The 20,385-nt window shown below is 32.7% G+C and overlaps 3 protein-coding genes across 3 annotated transcripts; all 3 read left to right on the top strand.

The window, feature by feature from the left end:
* The first annotated feature begins 309 nt into the window (after positions 1 to 309).
* On the top strand, positions 310 to 3,998 carry LOC111305963 (rhodanese-like domain-containing protein 4, chloroplastic). Its single transcript, XM_022903848.2, has 8 exons — positions 310 to 1,170; positions 1,913 to 2,015; positions 2,092 to 2,172; positions 2,387 to 2,461; positions 2,587 to 2,661; positions 2,865 to 2,945; positions 3,183 to 3,371; positions 3,524 to 3,998. The coding sequence occupies exons 1-8, from the start codon at positions 527 to 529 to the stop codon at positions 3,569 to 3,571; spliced, it is 1,296 nt and encodes a 431-aa protein (XP_022759583.2). The 5' UTR covers positions 310 to 526; the 3' UTR covers positions 3,572 to 3,998.
* A 3,655-nt stretch (positions 3,999 to 7,653) lies between these two features.
* On the top strand, positions 7,654 to 9,213 carry LOC111305962 (transcription factor CPC-like). The gene is made up of 3 exons (XM_022903847.2): positions 7,654 to 7,888; positions 8,064 to 8,151; positions 8,903 to 9,213. The coding sequence occupies exons 1-3, from the start codon at positions 7,837 to 7,839 to the stop codon at positions 9,024 to 9,026; spliced, it is 264 nt and encodes an 87-aa protein (XP_022759582.1). The 5' UTR covers positions 7,654 to 7,836; the 3' UTR covers positions 9,027 to 9,213.
* Positions 9,214 to 17,169: 7,956 nt separating this feature from the next.
* Positions 17,170 to 20,191, top strand: LOC111304822 (putative WRKY transcription factor 46). Its single transcript, XM_022901785.2, has 3 exons — positions 17,170 to 18,030; positions 18,144 to 18,272; positions 19,198 to 20,191. The coding sequence occupies exons 1-3, from the start codon at positions 17,738 to 17,740 to the stop codon at positions 19,829 to 19,831; spliced, it is 1,056 nt and encodes a 351-aa protein (XP_022757520.1). The 5' UTR covers positions 17,170 to 17,737; the 3' UTR covers positions 19,832 to 20,191.
* The last annotated feature ends 194 nt before the right edge of the window (positions 20,192 to 20,385 follow it).

Below are 20,385 nucleotides of genomic sequence, written 5' to 3'. Positions count from 1 at the left end.
ATTGGATTAATCAGACCGTTGATTAGTAATATTATTTTTCCAGATCTGGTAAATTGAAGATAATTACGATTGTAACTTTGTAATATCCTCCCGTGTCTGTCAAGGAAATTGGCGAAGATACCAAATGATCTGCACTAGAACAAAAAAAGCAATAGTACTGCTGTATTAGCTGTACAAAAAGGAAGATACTAGTGGATTTTAGATTTACTATTTAGTTTCTCCAGACAATTTTCAACCACACAAATCCGCTCGGACAGAAAGCCCGTCTAAGGACATGATCAAAAGTCTCTCATCTCACTTCAATGTGTCATGCAATGAATGGCAGAGTTCTTATATCTCATTCCACCTCAGCACCTTTCAGCATTCAAAGCACACCGGCCAAATTGCTTCTTCCAAATCCAAAGCTAAGGTTTGTAATCCAATCAAATTTTACAAGGACAACAAAATCCTCAGAAACCCTCCATTTCTGATGCTTCAAGCTTTTCCATCATATTTTTGAGAGCCATCTCTTGCATAAAATTATGCCATGAACGTCCTCAATGCAGCAAGCTCGACACCTCTCTCAGTTCTTAGTGAGAGAAGAACAGAAACCAGAAAAGTATCATCACTCTCAAATGCTCCACCACTCAAACTTTCAAATTCTTCAGCTTTTATTAAGACCTCACCAACTCTGCAGGGGTGTTTGTCAAGAAGCTTGCATGGGGGTATAGTGCTACTGTCTTCAGTTCTTCCCAGTGGTTTTGCTAGAGCTTTATCATACGAGGAAGCACTGCAGCAGATTACGGGATCCTCCTCGTCGATTGATTTTGGTCCCAATGGGGTTCTTGATAGTGTTGTCAGTTTTGTAACCGAGAATCCCACAGTTGTAGCTGGTGGTGCTGTTGTTTTGGCAGTTCCATTAATTTTGTCTCAGCTGTTCAAGAATTCAAAGCCATGGGGAGTTGAGTCTGCAAAGAGTGCTTATGCCAAGCTGGGGGATGATGCCACTGCTCAATTGCTGGACATAAGGGCACTCAAGGAGTTCAGACAAGTTGGTAGTCCTGATTTAAGGGGTTTTGGGAAGAAGCCGGTGTCAATTGCCTTTAAGGGCGGAGACAAGCCAGGGTTCTTGAAAAATCTGTCTTTGAAATTCAAGGAACCAGAAAATACCACCTTGTTCATTATAGACAAGTAAGAGTTTGAACCCTATGCCTTTTATATTTAATTGTTCATATATTTGAAATCCTAGCATTTTGGATATGATTAATTGAATCCAAATCTCTTAAATCACTATGAAATTTTGATGAATCATAAGGAGCAGACCACCATTGTCTATAACATTTTCATTACCATTGATTCAGTTTCACACGGGTGATTCCGTGCGAAAACGTGACCTTCTTGGTACTAAATCACGAGGCATATGCATATGGCATTGCTTTATAATTCGTTAAGGATCCACTCTGATTGATGATATCTGCGTATCTGAGATGAAATGGATTGTGCATTGGTTGCACAAACAATATAAAATCTTTAATTTGCTGGCTTGCTTTTGGAGGAAAATTCAGAAATATATATGGAGGCTCATTGGCCTTAAGCCACTTAGTAGAATGGCCATCTGCTCGTCTCCTAAATTCTAACCCATAAATTAAATGCACCTTGTTCCAAGGTTAAAGACCTCTAAATTGATAGTCTAGCTTCCAACTGTTGAGGTGTTTCCTTGAATCATATTGAAACACTGGCTGACATACATTTTTTTAGTAATTATAAGCTGAAAATTGTTCTCTCTCTCTCTCTCTGTCTCTCTCTCTCTCTCTCTCTCTCTCTCTCTCTCTCTCTCTTCCTTCTTTATATGCATTTTGTTTTGCAAGAAAGATGAACTTAAAACTTCTATTCAGTTATCTTCTAATGTTGCTAAATTTGTGTTGAAAGCCAGATTTGATGGTAACTCTGAACTGGTTGCGGAATTGGTCACTGCAAATGGGTTCAAAGCTGCTTATGCAGTGAAAGATGGTGCAGAAGGACCTCGAGGATGGATGGTATTTTCTATTCTAAATCCTTTTTTTTCCCTAAATTTAGCAATTGCATCCTTTGAGAGTGATTGCAATTTTGCAGAATAGTGGTCTTCCTTGGATGTCACCAAAGAAAGGTCTTGACCTTAGCAATTTGACAGAAACATTCTCTGGGGCCTTTGGAGTACGTATCTTCATTTCTTATTTGCTTATGCATTTCTAAGATTTTAATCTCATAGATACTTCTTTAGATCTTTAGTCAGCCGCAAGACACATAAAAAGTATAGACAAGAAAAATTTGCAGCCCTTCCATGTTCTTTGTTGTGAAGTTTTGTAGCCTTTTCTTCTTGGTTTTCTTCTATTTGGTAAGCTGGTAATATTTTTATGATAATCTGCAGGAGGGATCAGATGGCCTGTCTGTTACACTAGGGTTTGTTGCAGCCACCGGATTAGGTTTATTGGCTTTTTCAGAGGTTAGGTCTTTGAGTCCTATTATTAATTTCTAATTTCCATTTCTGCTTTTATCATTATTTTGTTTATATCTAGTATTTTTTTCATGAAAACAACTCAAATTGTGGTTTTCTCTTATCCTCTTCAGATAGAAACAATACTTCAACTTCTGGGCTCAGCTGCTATTCTTCAGTTTGTGAGCAAGAAACTGCTATTTGCAGAGGTAAGTCTCAACTTTCTATTTGAGTTGTTTTTTTCTCCTTGAACTTAATTGAAGATTAAATATGTTCCTGCTTACTTTGAATGATATGTTCACTGATAACCATGGAATATATCACTTAATTTTTAAATCTCTGGTCTTTCTTATACCCTAAGGCATAAACATAATGGTTCAACTTGACTTCTCTACCCTGCTATGTGTAACAGGACCGAAAGAAAACTCTTCAACAAGCTGATGAATTCTTAAACACAAAGGTGGCTCCTAAGGAACTTGTTGACGAGATAAAGGTATCCAACCTTGATATGAATCCTGGTTATTGTTTGAATGCTTTATTTATCTGCTGAGAAAGATTGATTTCTTGCCAAGAAAAGTTATTGCGGCCATAGAAACAAATGTATATTGCCTGCGGTAACCTACTGTAGACTGAAATGTGTTATTTTTTCCCCTCATAATTTCTCAACAATAAACCATTTCTTCTTATCCATGACTAATTTCTCTATATTTGTATTTACCTGTGAACTCAGCAAATTGGGGTGGCCCTTCTAACAACAACTACCACTAGCAAGGCTCTTCCAGCAGCACCTACAGAGGCAAAACCAGAGCCCAAAGTCGAAGCAGCAGCAGAACCCCCTCAAATTAATGCAGTACCCAAAAAAGAATCCAAAGCAGATGGAATCTCCGGATTTCCAAGACCACTTTCACCATATCCTTATGTAATTTCACTTATATTACTTCATAACTTCCTCAGTTCCACTTCTGCTGTTGTATACACGTGTTATAAGTGGTTGCTTTCTTTTACCCTTCCTACTGTTATGCACAATAAAACCGCTTACATCTGTCATTTTTACTTTGTTTATGGTTGCAGTATCCTGATTTGAAGCCACCAACATCTCCTACTCCATCACAGCCCTAGATACATGATTTTGTCGACTTTCTGTCGGTTATACATCCAGCAAAGCAACTGGTTGGTCGGGAATTTTAAAGCTATCGAATGAGTTGTGTAATCTACCCTTGTGTTAAATGATTTTCGAGCTGACAGTCTTACGCGATAAGTTGTATAAAAAATCTGGAAAAAAGAGGGGAAAAAGGGAGGAAAAAAGATGCAGTAGTCTGCCTTAATCATATTGTTGCTGTCTTTTATGTTACTTCATTTGGCCTTTTTGTAATTATTAGGTATCTTGTCGATTTTGGTGTATGATTAAGCTTAATTGAAAGTCTGTTCTAACATTGGGGTCAACATTTGAACAAATATTATTATGCAGGTACGTGAATGTTCAAGTGCATTGTTGTGGTATATGAGATGGGGAATGATGATTGCCTCAAGACTGCATTTGTTGTAATTACAATGTTTTCAAGTTTTCAGGGACGTGCTTGCCAAATCAGCCAGGTGGATGACTTTGTCCTAGACATAGCTACTGATCATAACAAATACTTGAATGCCAAGTCCTTCAATATAACAAGTCTTGACTCTTGAGGATGCAATCTATTACCATTGGCAAGAATTCAACCTTAAAATCCACTATTGAAAGATACTCTTAAATTTGGATTTGGATATGGTTACTTTATCTAATACAAAGTTGTAATATTATTTTTTGTTATTTTTTACAATTATTTGTTATCTTTCCCCTGACATAACATAATATGTAATTTTATAACAAATAGTTAAAATTACATAATTTATTAATTAGATGACAAAAATTTGTATTATCACTTAATATTATATTATTTACAATTATTCATTAAAAAATTACATTTTTTGTTCTATAAAAAAATCCTACCGACTACCTCTGTCACCAGACAGAACCATACGGAAAGCTCACCAAAGGATAGCTTACTCAGAATGTACCTAATTAGGTTGGTTGTGCTAGTGCAATTGAAATTTGAAAGTAGCTAGCCCTTTCTGATCATTTTCTGACTTTGAATTGACAAAAGCTATTTTTTTGCATGCGTACAAATAAGAGCTCATCAACTGTATTTTGATGAGTAGCATTAAGATTGGACTTTATAATTTGTTAATGTAGAATTCCAACTCCCTCCAATCACTTGAGTTAACCTTTGCCAACTTACACCACTACCTTCTCAAACAATCTATGTTAATTTTATATTTTTCTTTTTCTAGTGTAATTAAGCTAAGAGAGAGAAGATTGAAATTAATGAGCGTTCATTATTTTATTATTATTTTTTTCCGATAGTCAGATAATCAGAAGATTCATTAAAAGTTGAAAAAAAAAGTTTATATGATTGATTATAAAGAAAAAAGTCAAGGGACGACGAAGATATTTTTTGATGCTCAAATTAATAAAATATGAGAGAAAAAAAATGAAGAAAAATAAGAAGCAAAGAGCAAAGAGAGTTTAATTGTGTATGTGATACTCAATTTATATGATTTGTTGAACTTTCATTCGGTAAGCCTATTGAAATGGCAATAAAAAATGTTGCTAACTTGAATATTAAGGAATAATAATGAACTATGAGATATGAGATATGTGCTGGAAGGAAAATGAAACTATATTAAAGTAAAATCTTCAATCACATAATAATTTGCTTTTAATCAAGCGGATTTGATTCCTAAAACGACAAGAGGAGGAAAGTAATGTCATATGGAACAATATTACTTGGACTAGAAATTTGATCAAGCTGATCAAGCAATATTCAAATTTCACGAAAATATACAATTTTTTAAGAAGTTAGCTATTAACTATTGGGTTTTCTTCACTGTGAATATTGTGGTCACTTTTGTATCTGTATCCGAAGAGAGAGACGGGTTGGCCATTGTCATGTATCTAGGTTGGATGTAGTTGTCCGGGAGGCAAAAGTTGAACTCTCAAAGACCTGCAAAAAAAAAAAGTGAATTGAAAGTACTTCTCAATATCCAAAAGTTGATCTTTCACATAAAGAAGGCTTCAAAAAGGCACTAAGGATCTTTGCAAAAGCTGTCCCCAAAGTCCAAACTCATCTTGCTAACTACACAGGTTCTTCAACTTAAACAAAAACATACAGAATATACGTTTAAACAAATAGAATATATGTTTTTTTTCTTTGGCTGGACCCTGGAAAAAGATAAAAGAAAAAGCAATAAGATTGATACCCAGAGATAATTTTGGCCTTTTTCTTTTCGACTCTATTCTCCACCGAACATTCATCCTTTCAGTAAAAGCACACAAAGTACGAAAATTAATATATTTTTATGGCCTATTAATCTACAGATTTGTCATAAATTTAATCAGCTAGCTTATCTGCCCTCTTCTTAATGATGAAAATGTCATGCAGAAAACTTGAACAAAAACACTTTTCATTATACTTTTTCCTTTTCATTTCTAAAATTTGGTTCTGAGTTGCTTGTCCCTGGTATCACTCAGATGTGATTGGATTATGGAAACTCTATATTCTTTTCCACCATATAACTTTTTTCAAGTAATTAGAAATGATCAGGATTTAGTTAATTATCCTTTATTTAATTCTCTGCTTCTAGTTTGTTTCCTTTAAATTGTTTTTACTTGACTGTGCAGCATCAGATCATTTTGTACTGTGATTTTGTATGTTAGTTGATGCATCTGGATGTGATGGTCCATACTCCATACCATACCATGCCTTACTCTTCATCCAAAACCCTTCACAGGGGTGAAAAAAATCAATAAATTAATCAAAAGGGAATGAGATCCTGCCAGGAACTTGTTTTTCCTTTTGGGTGAACGTTCTGCGAGCAATTAATCGCCCCAAAGCACTAACCTTGTGCTATCCTGACATTGATCATCAATAAATCAGTTACTATTTTACTTTCCTCATATCAAATTTTTGTCTGAAAATAATACAATTTACCACCGTTTACTTGCCAAGAAAACCTTGTCCGGTTGTCCTTGCTAAATCAAGAAACTTGCAGCATCTGAAGACGGCAATATTGACAAAAAAATAATGCACGAGCAATCCTTGACAAACTGATGAAATGTAAAAATACTTTTATAAAAAGACATGATTTTGTTTTGGAAGTCTAAATTGTAGATCTCCAAAAGATAGGAACTAATTTACAGGGGGTGGGGGAGGCATTTTGTAGTACCATTTAAAGTCCCAAGTACCGAATCTCCACACTCCAATGGAGGGTTGTGGGGGAACTGTTCTCTACTTCTAGGTACCATTTCAAGCCAACAAGAACAGCAATAGAACATCACTTTGAGCAGATGCTTTCGGTTTTTTTTTTTTTTTTCTTTTGTTTGGATTGGATCCTGTTCTTTTGGTTTGTTGAAGTTTTGCCCTTTTCCACGATATGATAGGATTTGGTTGTCACATCGTTTCCGTTCCAGATCAGACAATTAGGATATAAATTAGTAATAATTCGTTAAGTTGATTCAATTAATTAAAATTTATTTTTTTGATAAAAAAATTTTAAATTTGAATCTTATTTATAATTATTTATTAAAATTATTTTAAATATATAATTTATAATTATTGATTTTAAATTATTAGATACAATATATATTATCTTAATTCAAAAGATTAAATAATTTATTTACCTTAAATTTTTTGCAAAAAAAAATTTAAGCTTAAACATCCTTGATTAATTAAACCAAATAGCTGTCCCTAAGATTAAAGGAGCAGAAGCTAATGACATCAGCTGCTAGTTTCTTCCATACCCACCAAAAGTAGTGTTTAACATGTTTTGTTTATAATAATTAATGTAATTAATTATTGCGATTAATCAGTGAACTTCTGCAAGGGTCTTGCACATTCTGAACCTCCCTATATATATATACATATATATATATATATGTGTGTGTGTATTAATTGGGAGCTAAAATACTGCTAGTGTAAAGGGCAGTTCTGTCATTTAAGCCGCTTAGTGCTATAACTAAGCAGAACTTTGACCTTGCTTATGTCTTTAACAGGGACAACTACAAGTCAACCAATTTTAATTTTGTTTGTTTGGTAGGACCTGTCGTTCGTTGGTTTTGTTGCCTAGGGAGGGGGTTTTCATTTTCAAGCTCCACTTTCAATGCCCATTTATATAGTTCATTCAAAGTCCATAGAATTTATTGTGTATTATAAAATCCCCTTTGAGGAAACTATTAATTGCCAATACTCAATTTCCATCCACAGTTTTTCGCTCAAAAATTCTACTTTGAGTATTCGGTTTCTCTCATTCTCCTTAAATTCTTGGTCTTTTTACTACTACTGGCAAAAGAAATGGACAAACGTCGCCGGAAGCAAGCAAAGACTAGTAGCTGCTGCTCTGAAGGTAGTTTATTCTCGTGACTTTTTTCTTTCGTTTTGTTGGACCAACACCGATTCCTTTTCCAGGGTTCTTTTTATTTCCCCTTTGATGCTTTGAATTTTAGCTGTTTTCCAGTTTCCATTTTATACTTGTGGTTGGTTAAGGTTAACACTGTTTGGTCCTCTTAATGTTATGGCAGAGGTGAGCAGCATTGAGTGGGAGTTCATAAACATGTCGGAACAAGAAGAGGATCTCATTTATAGAATGTATAAACTCGTTGGGGACAGGTAAGGATGGAACCTGAAATAGAAACTTTCATCTTCCTTCAATTTCATTCTTCAAAACAGAGAATAGACGGTTGTCATTGATTCATGATCCTTTACATATTGTGGAGAGACAATACTTTGTTTTCTTCTTTGCTGATGTGGCATTGCTGCAAACATACAAAATCTTTTTTATTACCTTATTAAACACTTCAAAATTTTAAGCTTGTTGGGTTTGCTGATAATTTTTTTTGTAAGAGGTAACATTTAATATTTTTAAATTTGAAATTTAGCATTTGAAACTTTTTTCTATTCACAGATCATGAACTTTACCCAAAAAGAATTTTAAGTTTATTACTAAAAGTAAACCATATATACTGCATCAAATTATAGTCATACGTTTGTTACTATAAGTACAGCAGTACACCACATATACTGCATCAGATATATAGTTAGGGATGCTTTTGCTGGTCATGTATTTTTATTTCTTTTCAAACAGAATGCTTGTGATCAATTATTATCGGCATATTAGTCAAATTTGGTATAATAGCAGTCGCTCAATCATATCATGGCTCCTGTTCAATAAGCTCATTCGGGAAAGTACAATTATTTTCGTGTTTGATTTTTGTTTTTTTTTATTACACGAATTGAACCAGTGCTCGTGTCATCTTAATTATAAAAGCTATTTACCAAAAGCATTTTCTTAGTACAGGTGCGTTGATCTCTTCGTCCTAACTCCTAGTGATCAACTTACATGAATTATTGATGCATGCAGGTGGGCCTTAATTGCTGGTAGGATTCCTGGCCGGAAAGCTGAAGAAATAGAAAGGTTTTGGATCATGAGACATGGGGAAGTATTCGCCAACAGGCGAAGAGAGCTGAAGAAACGTAATTCTTGATGCCTTTTTATTAGTTTTAGTAGCATCAAATTTATTAGGAAAGAATTATTATCTTTCTCTCATGTTTTTATCTGTCTCTTCCCCCCTCTCTTATTCTCAGTAAGGCTTGCATGCCCCCTGAATTGTATGGCACAAGGTTTTTGTTGGGATGGAAATGGAAGTAGTTGCAGTTTTATTTGGATATAAACCATTCACAAGCCCTTGCTTTTTCAGCTCTTTTTCTTATCTTTTACTCTCTCAACATTGTTACAACACAAAACAAGCACGAAAGACAAAAGAAAAAAAAGACTGAAAGTAACTCAACACGAAGCACAAAAGCAACACGAGATAAAGAAAAAGACTCAAAGTGAACCAATAAACGGATAATTCAATTGATTAAGATTTAATTTTTTTATAAAAAAAAATTAGATTCGAGTTTTATTTATAATCATTGAATCATTTTAAATACATAATTTATTTTAAATTATTAAATATAATATATATTATTTTAATTTAAATGATTAAATAATTTATTTACTCTATATTTTTAAGACCAAAAGACAGACTTACAGTAAATCAAGAAAAGAAAGCATAGAGCCTGGAACTTAAAAATGTACTTCTCATTTATGATTTTACGGTCAGTCGTCTACTTTTTGTTGCGTCTCTCCTTTTGTTGCCGGGGAAAATGATGGGTCTCCCCCCACCTACTACAGTTATTTGGGTTGCTGTTACTCTTTTGAATTATTGGATTCTTCTGGCTTGTTGTGGTGGCCTGAATCTGAACCATGCCAAAGCTGGCATTGAATACTTACTTTCCTGGACAGGATTCAGATCAGCTTTATGCATTAAAAAACATAAATTCCTACCAAACTTATTAAATGGCTGAACTCAGAATGAAACAGTAACATACTAATAATGAGAAAATAAAAACTGTAAGATTGAGACTCTTTCGATCTTTATGGAAGTCACCCTTTATAGTTACTCAAATACGTTTATGAATTTTCAGTCGTTTTCGTGTATCAATCTTGATTAATTCTCGCCCCAAGTCTACACCATTTTGTTTTGCAGATTTTTTTTATTGCCTGTTTATCAACAGAGCACACTACATATATATATATAGTACTAGTAGAGTATTATTTTACTGGTTTATTTACAGGGCCAATAATATATTTATCTGGAGACCCAAATCTTGCCAAAGATAAAAGTAGGTTGGGGTCTTTTCAATTGACTCTTCCTTTTGTTCTCCAGAGTTTTCTACCCAACGAATAGTATGCATTTTATTTACAATTATTATATTATAATTAATTAATTATAATTTAAAATTACATAAAATTTATCAAAATTATATAAGAAAGTCACACTTATAAATGATAATTTGTTAAAGTAAAAATAATAATTTTTTTTTGAAAAAGCATTTTATCATATGTACACTTGCTGAAATTTAAATATAATAATAATAATAATAATAATAATATAATAGTTAGCCGTTAATAGATAATTATTTTACTTATTTATCCTTATCAGAATAAGTAAAAAGGTGCTAAAATAGTATATTGGGCTTAAAAATGTTGTTCTATGTGCATATAGTAAGGAAGTAGGTAGGGTTAGGGGTGTAAATGATACATTAGTACTCGTAAGTTACTCGGGTTCGATTCGAAAAAAACTTGAATTCGGTTCGATTATTGTCGAGTCGAGCTCGAGCTCGAGTAGCTCGACTTATCGATCGAGCCGAATTCGAGTATTCTTATATCTGACTCGAGTAGCTCGCGAGCCTAATCGAGCTTTTATATTTAAATATATTTTTATTTTTTTTAATTAATAAAATATTTCGAATCCGAGTTCGAGTTCGAGTTCGAGCATGAATAATCGAACTTTTGTCGAGTATACGAATCGAGCTTATTTTTACATATTAATCGAGCTTAATCGAGCGAGCTCGAGTAACTCGAATTCGATCACGAATCGAGCTCGAACTTGAAAAATAAAACTCGATCGAACTCGAGCCGAGTATCGAGCCCGGAGTTGTGAGTCGAGCTCGAGCTCGAGCTCGAGCTTCTCACTACTCGACTCGGCTCGGCTCGTTTACAGCCCTAGGTAGGGCGACATGGTTTATTCTCCCATATATATACTTCTATTTCGTTTACTTGGAGCTGTCCAATATAATATTACTTCAATTCCATATTAGTATAACCGTGGGATTAATTATACAGTAACAGTACGTTTGCTCTTCTCTTCTTCGTTCACTTTGAAGTTGTCAATAAATGGAGGGGTTGTTACTAAATTATTTATTATGTGTATGAATAAAAATAATTTAAAATTTTAAAATGAAAGTATTTTTAAAATACATTAATTTAAAATATTAACATATGTAATTGCATTTCTTAAATTTTTTTTTAATTTTGATTATTGAAATTTAATTAAATAAAAAATAATAATATTAAAGATAAAAATAAAAAAATAGTGAGATAAATAGGCAATACGGATGTCATTGGACTTTTATAAATATGTAGATATTACTAACAGTATAAAAATAAATATATATTTTTAAAATTAAAAAATATTATATGTTTTCAAAAAATGTATATAACATTTTCCAGTTACTTAATACTGATACTGTGTTTATATCTTATTATATGGTAAAAGAATTTCAACAACTAATAAAGTTTTCTCTTCTTTTTTTTTTTTTTTCAATCTGCTTTGACATGTTTAATTATTGCTGCTTCTGTCACCTCATTCATATCAGAGTACCCTCATTATAATTCATAAGAGAGAGAAAGAAGAGAGAGAGAGAGAGAGAGAGAACGACTAGTCAAAAATCAAACTCAAAGCCCATGTCTGATGTCCCACTCCATAATACACAATGCCCACTTAACCAACCTAGCCCTTTGGTTCCACTTCGTGACGGGAACCGGAAACTCATCATCATCAAAAGGTTCCCATAATATATCAAATTTCAAATAACAATCGGCTTTTGTTAAAAAGCAATGTGCCTTTGTTTTTTTTTTTTTTTTCTTTTTCCTTAATTGCCTGAAAAAAACAACAGTTTCAATTTTATACATTTTGTCTGTGGAGAAACATGCCAGCCTTGTTTTGCTACAGGAGTTAACGGAAAATAAGAATCTGGCTGTTAGGGATCTATATTTTGTCTCTTGGGCATTGGTACTACGGTCTGAGGTATTGGTGGGTCCAACGATCTGGATCGCAAGAGCACTGGACATTTATTAGCTCATGGTGGGTCCCAATGATACGTCTATGTAGTGGGCTTCTGGGCATTTATTTTAACTGTTTGAGACCACATTTGGACTCAGTAAGGCCCAACAAGTTGAAATAAGACGAGAGAAATGTTGAAGGGACTCTGATTCAAAAGTTCGTTCGCCCAATAGAAACCCTAAAGCCTTGATACTTACTATCACTATCAGTCGCCCCATTAATGATTAAAAAATAATACTACACTATGAGATTGTAAAAAACGGTGCTCCCTTCGTCCTTTTTTTTTTTTTTTTTTTATGTTTTAAAACTTTTACTTTTATGTTTTTTTTTAATATTAAAAATTATCAAACTATATTTTTTAAAAAATATTATAATCAATTTTTTTTTTATTTTATAAAAATCAATAACACTCAAATAATTTAAGATGAAATAAATAGTTAATGTCATAGTGTGCAACTATAATAACTTCAAAAAGATTGTTGTCAATTTTTGTGTTCCAATTAAAAAATTTATAAGGTTTAAAAGCAAATTTCAAAAAATCAATTAAAAATTCAAAGAACCAAAAATAAATCTCAATGTTCAATTAAAAATTTTAATAAAAAATAAATATTGGACTTTAAACTGTATTTAATTAAAATTTTCTCAAAAACCATTTGAAATATTCAGATAAAATGAGATTTCTACCTTAATTGTTAAGGTACCCAATTTTAGTGGATGGGATTTGAAGGATGCTCCAACCAACTCTAGCTTTCAATCACTAATCTGTTGTTCATGGCCTACATATTTGCAATTATGGTCTGGTCTATTCTGTCCACTCCTTTAGATAGAATGAAGCTCCAAATAAATCAATCTCTGATTTTCTTTCAGAATGTGTGTTTCTAGGAATATGGCTCTCGCTTCACACCCAATTTCTTGAACAATAGATGGGAACATACTTCAAAAATCAAATAGCCGCATTGCCTCTGTCACGTTTTTTCCTCTTTTAATTTTCTGCTTTTTTGAAAGAGTAAACAGAAGATAACAAAAATCTTTTATGGACCCATGCCCGTGATACAGATTTACTTTGTATTATTATTCCAAGTACTTGCTTTGAAGAAAGATGATTGGCTTTTAGTTGCTTTCCAGAAGATAAGCTTGTTTTAGTTGTTTCTACGATCCTAAACATTTCGTCTTTAAGGGGACAAGATAACACAATTGCCCTTAATTATTATTATGAGTTTATATTTAAGGAATTGTTAATATATAAATTTTATGAAAATATTTTATTTATAATTATTATAATATAGTTAATAAATTATAATTTAAAATTATATAAGGTATATACATATTTTATATAGAGTTTATATTTATAAAAAGTGGATTTTTGCATAATTTTTTGTTATAATTAAACAATTATAAGATTGTAATAAAAAAATTTACAGTTTATATGCTCTTAAATTTTATACATTATCAATGAATCACATGATAAAATTTTTTAAAAAATAAAAAAATCAAGGTCAAATTATGATTATAATTATTATATTCTAAGGAAATTTGAAATAAATTCTATAAATTATAATAGAAAGATTAAATTTTATATTTCATTAAAATATAATAACTATTATCATAATTTGCAGAGATTTTTTTATTTTATTTTGTAAAATTAAAAAATTTATATTAGGAATAATTATATATAAATTTATTTATATTTCGTAAAAATTGATTGGATATTGACCACCAAATCAAATGCATATGGTTACAAACTCACATGTATTAATGTTTATACTTGTAATGAAGTGCATATATATATATAAATATATATTTTCTTTTTAAGTTTTTATAATTTGAGGGTCTTGGTCTATATCCACCTGAACAGTGATTTTTGAAAGAAATTTATTTAAACTTTGTACCCAAAAAGATAAATAGTGGATCGAAAGAAAAAGAAAATAGTTTTCCACTAGCCTGAAATGATTGATGAAGAAATCTTTTAACTTGGAAAATAAATCCAGGTGAGATCAAAGAAAATCAAAGTTTTCTTTATTGAATACTCGATGGCGGATTCAAAAAAATTTTGATGGATATTCAGGATTTATTTATTGAACGATTGTTAATAAATTTATCAATTTGTCAAAGAAATGATGTTTAAAAAAAAATTAAAAATATTCAAATAAAATTTCTTAATTTTTTAATTTTATGGGTGTCTATAGATCCCTCACAAATACACATGAATTCGTATCCGCTATGTGAATAATGACCGGTGTAAAACCTGACCCAGTCCATGGCAAATGCAAAATGGAAAATAAGAAAAAAAGAAGCATAAAAAAAAATAGTACTTCCACACGTTTTGTTTCTTTTGTACGAGGGCAGATAAATGAAAAAATCAAAAGCCTCGGACCCTACGTATTTAGAGCTTATTTTCACTCAAGGGGTCACTTCAACACAGCCAGCTCGAAATTTCTTGGAAGGTAGTAGCATATCGAGTGATGTACATACATGTTGTGCTCAAAATCGGAGACTTCTGCTTTTTCAGTTTTCTTCCCAATAATTGAAGGGGAAGAAAACTTTGTTCCACTTATGGTTTTATGATTTTGTCAAAAAGCTGCATGCAGGTTTCAAATTGATGGACAATTATGACTGTTGGTGGACATTTTATTTTGAGATTTGAAACATTTTAAATTTGAAAAAAAAATGAGATTACTTAACAGACAATTACAATTAAAAGATCATCTTATCTGTCATAAAGAGATATTATTCAAATAAATATGTGATTTATTTTTTAATCATAAAAATTAATAAGGGGCTTAGTTTCATAATGATATTTTTAACCAAAACGCAAACCATGTGTGGGATGGATGCTTGTGGGATCCTATTCAAAGCAAATGTGAACCCGAATTTATGATATGAAATTGAAAATTTTTTCTGTTGGCTAGGATTTGATTGCTTTTCTTTTTCATGAAAAGTCATTTGATGGTTTGAAGAAAAATTACATCAATCATAAATATAATTTATGTTATTCTTTTATTGTTAAAATTTTTTTTGTTTTTGTTTTTTAACAAACAATTTTTTTATTTAAAATTACAATATGATACTGTTTAAATCACGAATTTTTTTTTAAATTTGATCATAAGCAGAAGTCACTGTCCAAAAAGAAAGGAAAGGATCCAAATTATATGAAAAAAAGGCTTTATCTCAAGTTGGTATCTTAATATTTGTGAACCAACTTCCAAGGCGAACTCAAAAATTAGAAAAGCCAAATATTAAAGCAAAACACGTGGTTGGACTTTGCATGGGGGGCTCCATGTTTGATTGATTTAGTTTTTAAACTTCAAAGCGATGCTGACCTATTCTAATTGGTTTTTCATGACCTTCCTCCAAATTGTCTGATTAACATTAGTTTAGTATTGTAGTTTATCAAAAAACAGAAAGATTTCATGTGTTAACAATCTTCTTTTTTTACTTGGGATTTTTTATTCTGTTTCAATTAAATGTCAAACTTAAAGGGCTCTCAGATTCAACTAACCTGCTGAAAAAATTGGCACCACACAATCCCAACTGCTATGCTTATTTTTATGTGACAAGGTGATCCAAGTTTAGCTCATTTATACTTCACCAATTGATCCATAGTTGATCCAAGAGTCACTGTAGTATGCTAACAGCATTTGCAAGAAGATTTTTTTTACGGGGATATATGAATTCAATATAATCTTTTTATGAAATTTGCAGTTTGTTTTGAATGAGAAAATTTTTAGAAAAATGAAAAGATACCGAAGGATATGAAAAGATCAATGAAGATCCTTTCGAGTGATCAGAATCTTGGTATTGGTAAAATTTGTTTTTAAAGTATATACCCAGATGAGTTCTTCCATAGTCCTACTTTTGTTCCTTGAAAAATTTTGAAAATTTTCCTGAGGTTCCTTCTTTTTTTCTTTAATGGTCAAGAAGTTTTCCCGAGAAAAGTTCTCAGAATTTGTTTTAATTACTTGACGTTCTTGATGATGCAGTTTGTTCTTAAAATTCTGGGTCGACCAATCTTTTATGCCTCGCATTTTGATTCAAGATTTAAGCATTATTTTTCTAAAAAAAAAAATAACATTTCAACATCATTAAATTTACGCCTATCTCCTCTTGTCAAAGGAAAAGACCAAGTGCCATTATATAATCGTTTAGAACATAATCTAATAATTGCGAAAAGGAAGATGTTATATGCAATCTTTAAAAACATTCCTTCAAAACACAATGTTTTTTTTAATTAACAAAAGCCACATCATCTACTCATAAATTTCAAAATACCCTTTAATATTAAGAAGTGTGGTTATATAGCATTTTCTTTACGCAAAAATAAAAAATGGGCGCAATGTGAAACAATGAAGTGTTTGCTCAAATACTCAAAGAGAAAATTTTCCAAATAATAATAATGATAAAAAAAAAACTCAAACTGATTTGGTGAACATGAACTACATATGCATATAAATGAATTTCACAACAATTATTAAGAGAAACGAGATAAAAATTCCTATGTAGTCATTCAAATATTCAGTTCTATAAATCATTAAATAAAATTGGATTAAATATCTTTATATAACTAAATTTTTTTGGAGAAAACCATTGTTATTGTGCAAAGAGAGAATAGAAAGCTTAGTATTCAGATTCAGCATCCCCTATTCCCCTCAATGAGGCATTCAGCAAAGTTAAAAGTCCCAACTGTAGAGCTACTTGTTTTTGTTCCTCTCATAGGTGATCAATCAACATCAGCGTAAGCTATGGGTCGGAAATGATGCCATTTGTTCACGTCACCTGTCTTTATCCAACTCTTCTTCAATTGGATCCCCCTTTATTATATAGTGAATGAATTTAGTAAGCAACAACGCGGAAGATGATTTGAAGATTCTTGCTTGCTTTTGGCCCGATCTTCTCCTTTCTTTCTTTCTTTCCTCTCTAGAATCTCTCTTTTTCACTCTCTCCAACTTCTATTGGTGACATTGTTTGGTTGGGGTTTGAATTGGTCATCAACTCGGCCTTCTCTCTCCCTTCCTATAGACTATAATAACCCATCCGACCACATTTTGTTATTATACAAATTTCGCTTCCCAGACATTCCCCCCCCCCCCCCCCCTTTTTCCACCTCATTTCTTTCCAATAACCTCCTCCCTTCCGGGTTTCTTTTTCCCAACAAAGCCCCTTTTCTTCTTCTTTGCATGCACAGCTTTACCATCTACACCCATACTGGTTAATTTATATCTCTTTCTTTGCCAAATTACCTACCATCATTTCCCACTTTCTAGGTTCGTTGTTTCTCTTCATTTTCCCTGCTCCCACATTTGGGTTTTTCTTTCCTAGTGCAATTTGGATCTTAACTTCTTCTATGTTTGCTTTTGGCTCTTCATTTGTGTACGCTTGTGATTCTCACAAAGCTTCAATTTTCTCTTGACATAATCTAGTATTGCTCCTTTTTTTTTTTTGTTTAAGCTTTTGAACCCCAAAGCTTGACAAAACAATTACCTTTGAGAGCGTATAGTTTACCACATATTTGGGCAGATTTGTTTTTAATGGAAAAAACGATGGATTGTGGTCAAAACACTCTTTTGAATGAGCTAACACAGGGGAAAGAGCTAACTAATCTGCTTAGGATGCATCTCCATTCTTCTTCATCTCCCGAAACACGCCAAGCCTTACTTGAGAAAATACTCTGTTCCTATGAGAAAGCTCTTTCAATGCTGAATTGGAATGGTTTTGTGGTTGAAACTAAGCCAACAGGTAGCACGTTGGAATCCCCTGGTTCCATTGCCAATAGCAGCCCAGGAAGCGAGGGCTCTGATAAAAAAGATGTGTTTAAAAAGAGGTAATAGACGACTTGTACCATTTTCTTATTCTCACAGTTTTGTTTAACAGTATTAAGCAGTAGAATTTGATCCAAGTTCAATATTTTTTACTATTCATTGGTTCCTGCTACAGAAAAACATCGTCCGGATGGACGGAACAAGTTAGGGTTTGCTCTGGGACTTCATTAGAGGGGCCTCTGGATGATGGATATTGCTGGCGAAAGTACGGGCAGAAAGATATTCTTGGATCCAATTGTCCAAGGTGAGAAAAAAAAAGGTTTTAACAGTTAAAATATTATTTCGTATATACCAAGCGATATCTTGTTATATTTTTCTCCTTTTTTAAATAAGAGGATGGCTCAAAATTACAATAATCACATTTTACAGCTTATCCAAAGCAAAATACCTTTTTAGTCACGATGTCACATGTAGGTGGGGTCGTACAAATAGTGGAATTACCAACAAGAAAACAAAAAAAAAAAGAAAAGAACTTTAAACAAATTTTATCCGTTGATTCTGTTAAAAAGACAGCTTTTGAAAGTTTTTGGCTTGATTGGCGATAATCGAAACCGTTCATTTCGTTTTTGTTTTTTCAGTTCATTTGTGGGGTCCGTGACAATTTCACCCGGAGATTCTAGTTATTGTCGTTTGTGATTGCTCCATGAATGCATATGTCGTACATTTTTCACTAATAACATGAACAAATTATAAGAGTAGAAATTCCAACTAGTTTAGCGCTTTTATATTTTTCAACTAAATAATAGAAAAATGGAGGAGGGAAGAACTTGCTCAAATTGTATGTTAGATGATTTTGAAAAGTCAGTGAGTTTGACTGTTTTACACCCCCGGAAAAGGAGGCCTTAATCATGAAATTAAACGAGTAACAACAGTCAAAACGTCACTAAAATCACTAATTTTAACATTTAGAATACCCACCCCCTAACCTTGTTAGTTGGTATCATCAAACCCGGATTATAAGTTTAAATGTTTTTGACAATGCATTTTTTGATAGGAGTTGCCATAGGGACCACAAAATAGCGTCCAAATTCAATTATTCTCCTGTTGGGGTTTTGATATTTGTACATCTCTGTTGAGCATCGATAGAGACATATTGCCCTGTTTTTACTTTCTTGGAACTTAGTCTAGTACACGAATAATCATCCATTTGTATTTACGCGCAATTTCAGGGGATATTATCGATGCACTCATCGTCACTCACAAGGCTGTTTAGCCACAAAGCAGGTTCAAAGATCAGACGAGGACCCTACAATCTTTGAGGTGAAATATAGAGGAAGACATACCTGTAAACAAGCCTCTCACTTTGCTGCCACGTCTGTACCAGTGACGAGAGAGTCCAAACTGAAAGGCAATCATTCTCGACAAAAGCAGCAGCAACTTGAAGAGAAACAAAAACAATCACAAGAGGTGTTTTTCAGTTTTGAGGCAGGGCTTAAGGTTAAAACAGAGGACTTGGACAATAAGGAGGACATTTTTCCTTCATTTCATTTCCCTGTTGAATCAGAAGTGGAAAATAGCATGGTTATTAAGACCCTAATGGAAAATGATATCATGGGAAACCTTTCCCCGGCATTTATTTCTCCAGCGACATCTGAATCCAACTATTTTTCAGTGTCACCGTGCCACATGGGCAGCTTTGGTTTAGGCCAAAATGTGCAGACTTCTGACTCTGATCTTACAGATATAATCTCTGCACCAACTTCAGTTACTAATTCACCAATTGGAGACCTGGATATCTCATCACTTGATAAGTTGGAATTTGATCCGAGCTTCCTATTTGATAATCCTGAATTCTTCTCTTAATTAGGAGCAGAAGGAGAAAAGAGATATGTAGTGCACTAATTTGTCAAGCTCAGCCAGCATTAGAGAAGAGATTGAGGAGTGTTCGTATTGGCTGTGACCAGACGGCAATGTATCAGCCTCTGATCGGAGCTAGCCAGGAGAACTATAGGTTGATTAGGCAGTTCAATTCTCAGAAATAATTTGTTTTTCCCTTCATTTGCCTTTGATTATTCACTTACCTTTCTTAATTCAGGAGGCTTGAGAGTTGAAAGTGTTTCTTGTAACGAAATCACAAAAAAAAAAAAAGAGTTGTAACCTTCCATCCATGTAAAATTTTCTAAATCTTCAATTTATATGTGATAGTGATGTTTTGTTGATAAATATGTGAACTAGCCTTACTAATGAATGGTTTAGTGATACGTCTTTTTCCAGTTTTAAAACAAACAATATTTCAACTCAACCTTCCTTTTTCCAAACAAAAACAATAGGAATGAGTTTATCTTTATATGATGTTTAAAAAAAAAAGTAAAAGAAAGAAAAATATTTAACTGGCCTGGCTAAAAAAGCTTTCTGAA

The sequence above is a fragment of the Durio zibethinus genome, chromosome 21, assembly GCF_047325235.1.
Source record: "Durio zibethinus cultivar Kanyao isolate XHJ-2024 chromosome 21, ASM4732523v1, whole genome shotgun sequence".
NCBI lineage: Eukaryota > Viridiplantae > Streptophyta > Magnoliopsida > Malvales > Malvaceae > Durio > Durio zibethinus.
This window is presented reverse-complemented; position numbering and strand designations above follow the sequence as displayed.

Excerpts from the sequence above, each read along its gene's own strand:
- LOC111305963 (XM_022903848.2), top strand. The coding sequence starts at position 527 with ATGAACGTCCTCAATGCAGCAAGCTCGACACCTCTCTCAGTTCTTAGT. Across the intron at positions 2,462-2,586 it reads GTTTATTGGCTTTTTCAGAG|ATAGAAACAATACTTCAACT; the intron begins GTTAGGTCTTTG and ends TATCCTCTTCAG. Across the intron at positions 3,372-3,523 it reads CACTTTCACCATATCCTTAT|TATCCTGATTTGAAGCCACC; the intron begins GTAATTTCACTT and ends TTATGGTTGCAG.
- LOC111305962 (XM_022903847.2), top strand. The coding sequence starts at position 7,837 with ATGGACAAACGTCGCCGGAAGCAAGCAAAGACTAGTAGCTGCTGCTCT. Across the intron at positions 7,889-8,063 it reads TAGTAGCTGCTGCTCTGAAG|AGGTGAGCAGCATTGAGTGG; the intron begins GTAGTTTATTCT and ends ATGTTATGGCAG. Across the intron at positions 8,152-8,902 it reads TATAAACTCGTTGGGGACAG|GTGGGCCTTAATTGCTGGTA; the intron begins GTAAGGATGGAA and ends TGATGCATGCAG.
- LOC111304822 (XM_022901785.2), top strand. The coding sequence starts at position 17,738 with ATGGAAAAAACGATGGATTGTGGTCAAAACACTCTTTTGAATGAGCTA. Across the intron at positions 18,031-18,143 it reads AAAGATGTGTTTAAAAAGAG|AAAAACATCGTCCGGATGGA; the intron begins GTAATAGACGAC and ends TTCCTGCTACAG. Across the intron at positions 18,273-19,197 it reads CTTGGATCCAATTGTCCAAG|GGGATATTATCGATGCACTC; the intron begins GTGAGAAAAAAA and ends GCGCAATTTCAG.